Genomic DNA, 12,195 nt, shown 5'->3' with positions numbered 1-12,195 from the left:
TCACCAGCTAGAATTCTCCCAAGGTACTGTGGGAAGAACCGGCACTTCCGGTTTTCGGTCGGCGACTCTGGATCGGAGTGCTGCCCTTCGGCCGCGGTGCTTGGTGGGACGCGGGGCCTGACCTTGCTGCCTAACAGCTCTGTCGTGCAACCTACCTTTACCCATGTCCTTTAACCCTGGCATTTTAGCCAATGAGTGTACTTGCCTGATTACGTCGTCCGGATCTGCCCCCTGGGCAGCTGAAGCCAATCAGTACGCTGCAAGGTCCCAAACCGACCAATTATCATGGCAACCTCACCGTAGGGCGGAGCTAAAGGAAGGCCGCTTTCGGGGGAAAGGGGCCGGGCCAGCATGTCAGTAGGCGTTGCAAAGTGTGCAGCACAGGCCAATAGCGGGAGAGCACCGGAACCCGCGGCGTCGCTAACCAATAAGCTGAGGTGTCCAGAGCCAATAGGAAAAGAAGGGAGGTGTGCTGTGCCTTGCCTAAGTGCACGGACCATTAGAAAATTATGTTCGGAAAAGGTGGGTGGGACTCTCTGCCATGACTCCAATAACAAGGCTAGATCCTGGACCTGCTGGGCGGACCTCAGGGTGTAATGAACCAATGGGCTGCGTGGGGCGGAGTTACGGTGCGGCGGCGGCAGTGGGTTCGGTTGCGCGTGGCGCACGGGGTGGGAGCGGAGCCCAGGCGGGGAGCAGGCGCTTCTGCCGCCGCCGGCAGTGAGAACCGGGGCTAACAGCTGGGTGGGGGTTCGCTGAGGACTGGGCCCGTGGCGCGCGGGCCCTGACCTCCGGCCTCTGACCTCTCCCCCCGCAGGCGACCATGGGGAACGTGTTGGCCGCCAGTTCGCCACCCGCTGGGCCGCCGCCACCGCCTGCGCCCGCCCTCGTGGGATTGCCGCCGCCTCCGCCCGCGCCTCCGGGTTTCACATTGCCGCCCCTCGGAGGCGGCCTGGGCGCCGGGGCCAGCGCGGGGCGAGCCTCAGAACGGACCCCCGGAGCCGCTGGAGCCGGAGGGACCGCGGACGATGGGGCCTGCGGCTGCCTGCCCAATCCGGGCACGTTCGAGGAGTGCCACCGGAAGTGCAAGGGTGAGGGGAGAGGGCCTCGGGGGGCGGGGGTGGCCCTGGATCTTGGGGAGCAACGGGGGATCCCTGGGGAATGAGTGTGAGGCACGGAAATTGTTGAACCGAGTGTTAGGGGCTGACGTTGGGATCGCATGGCGGATCACTGGGTTTGGCGCGTCGAACGCTGGGATCAGATGGTGGAACTTGGTGTGGAATGCCAGCCAGGGCTGTAGGGGGAAAGCCTTAGACGCCCAGCCAGCCTCCTCGTGGGGCTTGGGAGGGAACTGAGGCCCAAGGTCACCATGTTAACCAGGTGTCATGATGGGGGCGGCACCCAAGGCTTCCGGATCTTGATATGGAAGATTTACTGTAATCCTGCTTGTGACGACTGATTGAGCACGTCTCAGCAGCCTTTACTCTGTTGATTTAAGGTGCACCCTCACCTTACACATGGGTTTGAGGTGCACAGAGAGACGGTGATTTCGCCTGGCTCTGCATACTAGGCTAGACTGCCTCTCCACCGGCGGGTGGGCTGCTCCTCTGGGTTCCTGGAAAGGGGGAGCTGGCGAGCGTGGGATGTGAGTGGGTTTCTGGAAACCGGTAGGGGAGTGTGGCAACATTTCTCTTCTCCAGAACTGTTTCCCATCCAGATGGAGGGTGTCAAACTCACAGTCAACAAAGGGTTGAGTAACCACTTCCAGGTGAGTCAGAGGTCATCCCAGCTAGCCCCCTGCATCTGCTTTGACAGCCCTCTTCCTCTTCCCAAAAGGGTGAAAAGACCCATCATTGACTTGAGGCCAACTGCTTAGTGGGGGCTGATGGTAGTATTTTAGAACCAAGAACCCAGAAAGACACACAACCTCGTCCACCCCTGTAATATCCAGGCAGGACTGAAGTGCCTCCCTGTGCACTGTTTCCCTTGAGTTTTTCATCCAGTCGGGCCTCTCCTTGAAGTCTACAGCCTGGTTGGACCAGGGCAGGGGCTGGTAGCAGTGGGCCCAGCTGGAGCTGTGGAGATGGTTCCGAGTCTCCAGCTTACAGCCCTCCCTCTTCACCCAGGTCAACCACACGGTAGCCCTCAGCACAGTCGGGGAATCCAACTACCACTTTGGGGTTACGTATGTGGGAACCAAGCAGCTGAGTCCCACAGAGGTGAGATTTTTTTTGTCATTCATTCATTGTTTTTGTAAACAAACTACATGTAGCCTTAAGAGAAGGCCAGAGCTGGAGTCTCTGTGTGTGTGGGGTGTTTACACAACAACTCTCCTATTCCTGTCAGTGGTGAGCCCAAGTGGGCAGGGCTGGCTGCAGCGTACTGGAGCTCCAAATGCTAAACTAGATAGCTGGACTTTGTCTGGAGGTCACTAGGCAACCTGGGAAGATCTGAGGAGGAAAGATGTCAGTGCCTTAGAAACATCTCGCGGGACTAGATTGGAGGGGGACAGGCAGAAGTGGGGGCCTAGAAAGAGACTGGAGCAGGACGTAGTTAGGAGAGACACAGAGGACCCTGGGAGACAGACCTGTAAGGCCAGCCAAACCCTATGGAGCGCACATGGGGTGGACGCAGTGGCAACTGTATGTCTTTCCCTTTAGGTTCATTTATTCAACAAACCTTCCTTGTGTCTAGTGTGTGCCTGGCCCTGGTGTCATCATCCATTGGGGGGAGGGTGCTGAAATGGGAGCCTAGAGGCTGTGGGAGGAACCCTGGTGGTGCAATGGTTTAAGTGCTCCGTTGGGAACCAATAGGTCTGGTGGTTTGAACCCCAGCAGCAGCTCCACAGGAGAACGAGATTCCTGTAAGGATTGCAGCCTCAGAAACCCTTTGGGGCGGTTTGACTCTGCTCTCGAGCGTCACTACGAGTCTTGGGGCCTAGGAGGATAGCCTATGCAGTCCACATGGTCTGGGAGGGCTTCCTGGAGTTGGTGGTATGCCATCAAGCCAGCTCTGACCCCTGGCAGCTCTGTAAATCTTTCCGTGGCTGTAAATCTTCGTGAGAGCAGCTGGTAGATTCAAACTGTTGGCCTTGCACGCACCCAGTGCATTACCCACTGCGCCACCAGGGCTCCTTGGAGGGAGGGGCCCTAAAGTGAAGCTTTCTCGCCCGCCCTTGTCCTGTCCTGACGCTGGCCCTGCTTCTGCCCCTGCCCCCAGGCCTTCCCCGTGCTGGTGGGTGACATGGACAACAGTGGCAGCCTCAACGCACAGCTCATCCACCAACTGGGCCCCGGCCTTAGGTCCAAGATGGCCATCCAGGTGAGAGGGCCCTCTCTCCCCCAGCTGCACCCCCAGCCCTGGGGCTCAGTGGTGGCCCTCACACATGCCTGGGTTCCCCACAGACTCAGCAGTCAAAGTTCGTGAACTGGCAGGTGGACGGGGAATACCGGGGTTCCGACTTCACTGCCGCTGTCACCCTTGGGAACCCAGACGTCCTCGTGGGCTCAGGTAAGGGCTGCTGACCCCGCCTAGCAGGGGCGAGCACATGTTCACACCAGGCTCCGTGCCTGTCTAGGTGTGGTGGCGGCAGCTTCCGCCTCTCTGGACCTGTTCCTACTGGAAATGGCTGGCCCACACAGCGTGGCTATGGAGCTTCTCGGAGTTAATAACTGGGAAGCGCTTCACAGGAAGCGGGCCTGGGGCGGGAATCAGGGCCCTGTGGGCTGCTCAAGTTTTTGTTCCTCACGGGGCTCTGGTTGGGAGTGAGGTTGTGGGGGAAGGATGTATGAAGGGGGGCTGACATGGATCAGTCCTGGTGGGGTCAGGTGGGAGCAGACACCATCTGCCTTCGGTCTATCCCTCTGTTTTAGTCTCTCCCTTCCCTTAGGGTGTCTCAGTGTCTGTCTGTGATTTCTCTGCATTCATCCCAAGAGGATTTTTTGAGCACATACTACGTGTGTGTGTGTGTGTGAGTGTGTGTGTTCACGTTCACACAGTGGATTCAACAGTGCACCCCAGTGCCTATCAAACCCACTGTTGAACTGCCCTAGGAATCAGGGTAAAGTTCTGAGAGACAGAGCAGAGGGTAGGAATCCTGCCTTCCAGCCAGAAGGAGCTGCAAGTGCAAAGGGCCTGAGGCAGCATCTAGTTCCTGGGACATGAAGGAGACAGTGTGGCTGCAAAAGGTGATCTAGGTGAGAAGAGACAGGACCACTTTGCAGAGGGCCTAGTTATAAAGTGCCATTGAGTAGATTCTGACTCATAGCGATCCTGTATAGGGTTTCTAAGGAGTGGCTGGTGGGTTGAACCACCAACTTTATGGTCAGCAATCCAGTGCTTATCCTACAGATCCTCACCAGGACCCTTAAAACCCACTGCCTTCGTGTTGATTCCAACTCACAGCGACTCTATAGGAAGGACTAGAACTGCTTCTGAAGGTTTCCAAGGCGGTAAATACAGAGTAGAGTCCTGGTGTGGCGCTGTGGGTTGATGCGTCAGAGTGCAAAGCTGTTTGAACTGCAAGGTCGGCGCTTCACTCCTCGGAAACTCTTTACAGGGTCGCTATGGGTCGGAGCTGACTTGACGGCACTTAACAACAACAACAAATATGGAGTAGACAGTTTCATCTTTTCTCCTTAAGAGAGGCTGGTGGGTTTGAACTATCAACCTTGCAATTAGCCACCTAGCATTTAACACACAGAGCTCTCATTTGCCCAGACATTCTAGAAGGATTTTGAGCAGGGGAGACGAGGGTCTGACGTGCTACCTCACAGGATCCCCTGAACTGGCCTTTGGAGACCAGACCCCCAAGGGCTTCCCTGGGAGGCAGAGGAGGAGACGAAGGGCTTGGGGTCTGGTTGTGGGTTGCTGGCTGGTGGGATATGGAGGGTGTGCTCCTGGAGGTTGGAGCTGTCATGATCTGCCCCACAGCTGCTGACTCCATCCCAGTCAGGGAGGCTGGGGGTGGGGACGGGGCCTTCCCAGAGAAGTTGGCACCTGGGAGCTGTAAAAAGCAGCCAGTGGGGACTCCCCTGGCTGATAAAGAGGAGTGAGGCTCAGTTCTCCTGCACCACTGTGACAAATTGCATCACAGGTGGCTGTCACTAGTGTCTGCTCTCCCTTTCAGGAAGCTGACTTCAGGGCACTGGGTCTAGGGAAAGGCATCCTCCCTGTCTCCTGGAGCAACATCCTTACCTCAGCTCCTCTCCTTGCCCCTGTCCCCCAATTCCTGCTTACTGGCTTGTTGTGCTTAATCAGTTTTTCTTCCTTCTCAAAAGTGGTCAAGGCGACTGTACCCCCGGCCCCAATCTGGCCTCGTCTTTCTCAGGTGTGTGTGTCAGCCCTGTGCCTCTCAGACCCACCTCACTGCTTTTGTAGCTAAAGTCCCCTTGTTCACAGAACACATGTACATGCCACTTCCCAAATGGAATCGCAGCCTTCCATGATCCCCCTCGCAGAGTGGACTACCACTGCCCTGTGCCTGTGACCTCTCAGAGACAGATCACCACGCCTGTTCCTGAGGTGCCTCTGAGTGGACTCAAACCATCAACCTTTCAACTAGGAGTCCAGCGTTTAACCATTTGTGCCACCTAGGGTCTCCTATCCACAGGTACAGGGGCTAGGATTCCAGCACAATTTTGTTAGGCACCGTTGAGTTGATTCAGACTCAGCCATTCCATGTACGACAGAACAGAACACGGGCTGCTCCTGAGCCATCTTCGCAATTTTATGTTTGATCCTTCTGTTGCTGCCAGTGTGCCAGTCTATTTCTTGAAGGATTTTCTTCTTTTTCACCAACTCTTCACTTTCCCAAGTATGATGCCCTCTAAGGACTGTTCCTTCCAAAGTATGAGAGGCAAAAACTCACCATTCTGGCTCCTAAGGAATATTCTGGCTGCACTTCCTCCAACATAGAGGTTTCTGTTCATTCTTTTGGTGGTCCGTGGTATAGTCGGTATTGTTTGTAAGCACCGTAATTCACATGTATCAGTTCTTTGGTCTTCCTTCTCGGCCACTGTTCGTGTGCACGTGAGGGGAACACCAATCGGTATGTAACACAGAACAGCAGTATTCTCGGGGCAGCGGTTGGAGCAGGGCCAGGAGAGATGCGGGTACTGGCCCACAGGGTCCTGGCCAGGACAGGCTCCCAGGTGGGGCTGCACCTGCAGAGGCCCAGGCCCTGTAAGGAGAGGCCTGGGAGCCACTCCAGAACATTGCTGCCCCCTGCTGATTGCTGGGGGCATCACTGGCTCTTCCCCAACAGCTGATGAGGAAGGAGGAAGTCTAGGACAGGGCTGCCTCAGAGAGCTTCCCTCAATTAAGGAAGGGCTTTGGGGTCGTCCTGAGCTGGGAGAGGTGTGATCTGATGGTTGCCCCCTGTGCTGATGTCAGCACTCAGCTGTTCACCAGGACCAGGTCAGCTGGCCTGTGGGAGCTTTTCCTGTGCTTCCTGGAATTACCAAGTTCTATCTACCTCAGGACCTTTGAACATGCTGTCTGCCGCAGAGCTGTTCCCTGTGGTCCCTCAGTGAGACCTTCTGGAGGAAAGTGACCACACTTGGTTTGTTCTCCCATCTCCTCACTGGGGTGCCAGCTCTCTGAGGGCTTCCTTAAACCCCACTGTCTGGAATGGTGTTGGGAATAGACTAGGAGCTCAGAGGTTGCTTATTCTGCTAAGGCACGGGTGATGGTCATGGAGAGCATGTGTGTGGCATTCCTTCCTTCCCCAGGCCAAGCTCAGGACAGACCGAGCACAGTGCCTCAGTGAACCTTCTCAGTAGGCTCTCCGTGCTGGCAGGAGGCACCTTACTCCAGACCTCTTCACTGACCTTGTCCTGGTTAATCACCCCTGTCTGCCTCATGTCTGAGTTCTTACAGGTCTCTCCTCTCAGACACAAACAGCACCTGAGTCTGTGCGACACTACCTTAGCGCTCTCTGCTCAGACTCCACCCCGGCCAGCTCTTGGACTTCAGGCTGTGGCCCCGCCTACTGTGGACCTCAGGTCCTCTTCTGTTACAAGGGGGTTAGAACTTTCTACCTGGATTTTCATGGCACCACCCATTGGTTAGGTGGTGTTTGTGGTTTTATTGCCCCCCCCCCGTTTTAGAGATGGGGAGATTGAGACCCAGGGGTGAAGTTTGACATAGGATCACACAGCTTACAGGCACTAGGGCTGGAATTTGAACTGAAACCTAACTCAAAAAACCTGTTTGAACCCAGACCCTTCCCAGAGGTTCTGTTCCTTTCCGGCCTCCACTCTGAGCACCTAGTGTACCCAGCCCTAGGCCACATGGCTGTGACCCAGACTGCCCACTCCTGTCCTTGAGTGGCTCCAGGCCTGGGGGAGAGAGACATTGGCCTTGAAGCAAATAATCCCAGCTCAATGCTGTGATGAAGCTGCCTCCCGGGGGAGCCTGAGGTGGCTGTAGGGCCTAGTAGCAGAGAGAGGTTGTCTGTGGGGTTCTGGATCCCGGGTGTGATCTTAGAAGGCAGGGGAGAGGATGAAGGCTGCTGGCTGAGGCAAGGAATGAAGCATTTGCAGCCCCTGGGGACTTCTCCAAGCCACCTAGCAGGCCGAGGGTGTGGCTACCTTCCCAGCCTGGCCCAGGTTTGGAGAGGGGAGCCTCCTTTCCCAGGTCTGTCTCCTCCCTGTGCCAAGGGCCTTCCCCTCACCTCTCAGACCTAACCTCTCCGCTTGCTTCTTTGAAGTGCTTTGAACCTCCGTGGCCCCTTGTGATGGGGAGGCTGTGCTCATTCCTTGTCCATAGGACACATCCGTCACCTGCTCAGCACTCACATGCTACATGAGATGATTGGTACCTCGGTCCTCAAAGTGATACCTGCGCTCTTGAGCACTTTAAAGAAATCTCGTGTAGCAGATTTGCCCAGTGCAGTATCTTGTTTGCTTGCTTGACTGCTGCTTCCGTGAGCACTGATGATGAAACCCTTCACAGCGTCCGTCTCCTGATGTTGCTTATTGGTCCTGTTTGAGGATGTTTGTGTTCTGTTCCCGAGATGCAATCCATCCTGAAGGTTGTGGTTTTGGATCTTCATCAGTTAAGTAGTTCAAGTTCTTTTTGCTTTTAGTAAGCAAGGCTGTGTCATCTGTTGTTTATGAGCTTTTCTCCAGTCCTGATACTGCATTCTTCCGTTTTGTGAATTACATGCTTACAGGCTTATGAGTATGGAGAAAACATACAACCCTGGCGCCCACCTTCCTGATTTCAGCCCCTTCAGTATCCCCTTGCTCTCTTGGAACAACAGCCTTTTGGTCTGTGTGCAGGTTCTGCATGAGCATGAGGAAGTGTTCCGGAACACCCGTTCTTTGCAGTGTTATCTGTAAGTTGTTGGGAATCGGGAAGATCGGAGAAAAATGAGTTTGTTTAAGTTAGGGTGTTGGTGAAGAATACTAAAAAGTCCCAGGAGAACCCCCAAAGCTGTCTTGGAAGCAGTACAGCCAGAATCCACCGTAGACTTGGTCTCACGAGCATGGACGTAGTGTCAGGAATGAGGAGTCCCTGCAGAAGGAAGGGGCCTCATGCTTGGTAAAGAAGAGGGTCGGTATACAAGATGGATTCACGATGCATTGACACAGTGGCTGCAGCTCTGCATCGGCTGTGAAGATGGCATGGTGTTTGTTCTGATGTACATGGCGTCGCCAGCATTTTACAACACCATCTGCCTGCTTCTGTTTCAAACACTAGAAGTGTACAGGGTTTCTCGACCTGGACACTTGACCATGGGCGCCAGATCCCTCTTCGTGCAGGTGGCTGCCCTGTGACGTGTGGAGCACTGTCCCTGGACTCACACACCCACTAGATGCCTGTGGCATTCCCTCGCAGTCTGGATGGCTGCAGATCTTACCGTGTGCATGCTGAGGAGCAAACTCGCCCCAGCTGAGCCTCGTTGGTCTAATAAAGCTGCCCCCATGGAGCTCGCTGTCGAGGGCAGGTGGTGGCGTGCCAGGAAATACCCGGAGCCTGGTAGGGGCTGGGCCGTGCCTGGAACAACAGCAAGGAGGTAGCTCGGAGGGAACATGCTGACAAAACAGCAACATAGGGTGGTGCCCAGCGAAAGGGACCCCAGAGGAGGCTGTACGCTGCCTGGGGCACCCGCAGACTCCTGTGGCTGCTGTCTTGTTACCTGAAGGGGGGGCTCCCGAGTGGGAGAAGAAAGACCGCTAGGGTGTGCTGGGGGAATGAGCCAGGTGCAGGAAAGAGTGAGGTGCCGGTGTGGGAGAAGAAAGACCGCTAGGGTGTGCTGGGGGAATGAGCCAGGTGCAGGAAAGAGTGAGGTGCCGGTGTGAGTCGGCAGGTTGGCTTCTGCAGTGTGACTGTGGGGAGGGCGAGCTGCTCAGGTTGGAAGTCGGGGCTCAGTCTCACAGGGACCTGCAGCTGTGCTGTGAGGAGCTGGATCATCTCCCAGGGCACGGGGCAGCCAAGGCAGCCTAGAACAGAGACCCGGAGGAGGGGAGATGTTTGAGGGTGGCCAGGAGGTTCCAGTGGTTAGCAGAGCTGTGAATCTATGTGGCTTTCCCCAGCTTCTTCCCCTTGGTGGGCCTCTGTGTCCCCCTCAACTAAGTGTATGGTAAGGGCATCAGGACCGATTTGTATCAGTTACCAGTTAGAGCCACAGCTGGCACTCGGGAGCCCACTGGGACCCAGTCCCCCGCTGATCTGTCACTGGGAACCCCATCAGTACCTCACTGAGAGATCCTGCCAGCCTCAGGCCCATCATGGGGGCTGCTTTCCAGTGCGGATGTCCCTTAGCTTGTCCATCTGTGTGGTCCATCTCATTATTCTGGGGAGCGTCTTCCAGTGCTGACACGTCCATGCCACTTCCTCTCTGGCTGGGTGAGGTTTCCATCTGGTGTGTTTCTCCCCCGGGGAGTCTTCTGTGCCACTCTGCCTCCTTTCCTGATCTGGATGTGTCTGTCCTACTTGATGGACCCACTTCCTCTCGCCTGGTTCTACTTCTATAAAACTGCCTGGTGGGCTCCACTCTCCTCCACTTCGAAGACTTGGGAGCTCTGCCCCATGGTGGACATGCATTTGGTTCACAAATGTGTACACAGGCTGGGAGGGACCGGACCCAGCCTGTATGCTGGTGATAGCCCCGCGTTTAGTATTCATTGCCCCCCCCAAAGGTTGTCCTGTGGACACCAAACACAAGGTCCACAGTACCCCATGGTCATTCCAGTGCCCAGTAATGGGGCTGGATTTGAACGCTGCTCCCTGTGCAGCCCCAGGCTGTGCTCATAACAACCCTACTCTCCTGCCTCTCGCAGCGGCAGAGTGGTTCCGAGCCTGGGCGTGGGAGGCGTACAGGCCTGGAGTCTGCCCCTGACACCTGGTGGGACCCCGGGTGAGTGACCGTCTCTGTCGATGGTGTCACAGTGAGGTCCCTGTGGGGCCAGCCAGAGCCTGGCCTGAGCCTGCCAGTTGTAGGCAAGCCAGGAAAGCTTCCTGAAGCATCCTGGCAGGAGGAGGGAGGGCACCCACCCCGACCCCTGCTGGGTGGACACTGACCACCCAGCCAGGATAAAGCTGCTGCCCTCCCCTCCCTTGCAGGTATCCTCGTGGCCCATTACCTCCAGAGCATCACACCCTGTCTGGCCCTGGGTGGAGAGCTGGTCTACCACCGGCGGCCAGGGGAGGAGGGCACAGTCGTGTCTCTAGCTGGGAAATACACATGTGAGCTGGGGACCTTGGGGTCTGAGGGAGGAGGGGGTTGGGGCCTGGCCTCCTTGGGTCTGAGGAGAGAACTGGTGGCATAGCCCCCCAAGTCCCTTGGTAACCTGCTCCGCGCCCCTACTCTCACAGTGAACAACTGGTTAGCCACAGTGACACTGGGCCAGGCTGGTATGCACGCAACATACTACCACAAAGCCAGTGACCAGGTGAGTGCGGGGTGGGGCAGGGGAGTGCCGGGCTGTGAGGTACTCTGGCTCCCTGATGGATGGTAACCATTTCCTGCCCCTCAGTTACAAGTGGGTGTGGAGTTTGAGGCCAGCACGAGGATGCAGGACACGAGTGTCTCCTTCGGGTACCAGCTGGACCTGCCCAAGGCCAATCTCCTCTTCAAAGGTAGAGGCTTCGGGTTCCCTGCCGAGTGACCACGGAGCCCAGGGGAGGGGTGCAGAGCAGTGTCCGGCACTCCTGTGTGAACCTCATTCAGGGTGGAGGGCAGCCAGTGGGCATGTCTGGGCCCTGCCTCTGCCAACTGCCCACTACACAGTCCTGTCCCGCCCACTGCCTGCAGCCCTCCTCCAGCTGTTTCCCATGAGAGAGACGGAGGCTCCCATGGGTCCCGGTGGACCCAGGCCTGCCTGTGAGGACCCCAGAGGCCTGCTCAGGATTGGCCGGGCCTCAGAACCACCTCCTGGGTGACCTTGGCTAGGGCAGGGGGGCCCAGTGTGGACTGTCAGGAGTCCTAGGGGGTCACTACTGAGGTGGAAGAGTAGTGGGCCGGCTACAACTGGGGGTGGGCGTGCCTGCGCACATAGGGTCTCCAGGCAGTCAGCCTGACTGGGGTCTGATGGCCTGGAATGTGAAGATACAGCGACCCATAGGGATCCCCACATACCCCGCTTTTGGCCTTCTACTCACAGGCTCTGTGGACAGCAACTGGATCGTGGGCGCTACGCTGGAGAAGAAGCTTCCGCCACTGCCCCTGACTCTGGCGCTGGGGGCCTTCCTGAATCACCGCAAAAACAAGTTCCAGTGTGGCTTCGGCCTCACCATTGGTTGAAGCCCCTCCCAGCCCGCCTTCCACGCCCTTCTTCAGACCCCACTTTCCTCCCCGGCCTTGGAGGGGAGCCCCCCTCTCCCTCCCTTTCCTGCCTCATTGGAGGCAAGGGGGGCAGGTGAAAGAGGGGACCCATCGCCCTTGCAGTGGTTGAGGGGATTGTTGAACCGAGGGGTACTGGGACTGAGCACCCACCCAGAGGGCAGGGTTTGGGGTCTCAGAGAATTCTGGGAATCCAGGGGCACTCGGGTTTCTGAGCTCCAGGGGCAGAGGTGGCCAGATGACCTCAGGGAGGAGTGTCAGGGCATCCATTGCCCATCCCACCCCCCAAGGGCCCTGGGCCCAGCCCGCATCCCAGGGGTCCGCAAGAAGAGGAGCTTCCCACACTGGGTCAGCCTGCTCATCCCTTCTCCCACCCACCCCTCGGTATAAATCATGTTTATAAG

The 12,195-nt window shown here is 56.9% G+C and overlaps 1 protein-coding gene across 1 annotated transcript; it reads left to right on the top strand.

Annotated features, from left to right (window-relative positions):
* Positions 1–626: 626 nt before the first annotated feature.
* Positions 627–11,752, top strand: TOMM40 (translocase of outer mitochondrial membrane 40 homolog (yeast)). Its single transcript, XM_006871353.1, has 10 exons — positions 627–720; positions 818–1,091; positions 1,701–1,768; positions 2,127–2,219; positions 3,220–3,321; positions 3,405–3,510; positions 10,573–10,695; positions 10,825–10,901; positions 10,986–11,088; positions 11,613–11,752. Exons 2-10 carry the CDS (start codon positions 824–826, stop codon positions 11,750–11,752), a joined length of 1,080 nt encoding a protein of 359 aa, XP_006871415.1. The 5' UTR covers positions 627–720; positions 818–823.
* Positions 11,753–12,195: the final 443 nt, after the last annotated feature.

This window comes from Chrysochloris asiatica, unplaced genomic scaffold, assembly GCF_000296735.1.
Source record: "Chrysochloris asiatica unplaced genomic scaffold, ChrAsi1.0 scaffold00168, whole genome shotgun sequence".
NCBI classification, from domain to species: domain Eukaryota; kingdom Metazoa; phylum Chordata; class Mammalia; order Afrosoricida; family Chrysochloridae; genus Chrysochloris; species Chrysochloris asiatica.
The sequence above is the reverse complement of the archived record's forward strand: the minus strand, read 5'-3'. Positions and strand labels throughout refer to the sequence as shown.

Excerpts from the sequence above, each read along its gene's own strand:
- TOMM40 (XM_006871353.1), top strand. The coding sequence starts at position 824 with ATGGGGAACGTGTTGGCCGCCAGTTCGCCACCCGCTGGGCCGCCGCCA. Across the intron at positions 10,696-10,824 it reads TCTAGCTGGGAAATACACAT|TGAACAACTGGTTAGCCACA; the intron begins GTGAGCTGGGGA and ends CTACTCTCACAG. Across the intron at positions 11,089-11,612 it reads GGCCAATCTCCTCTTCAAAG|GCTCTGTGGACAGCAACTGG; the intron begins GTAGAGGCTTCG and ends TTCTACTCACAG.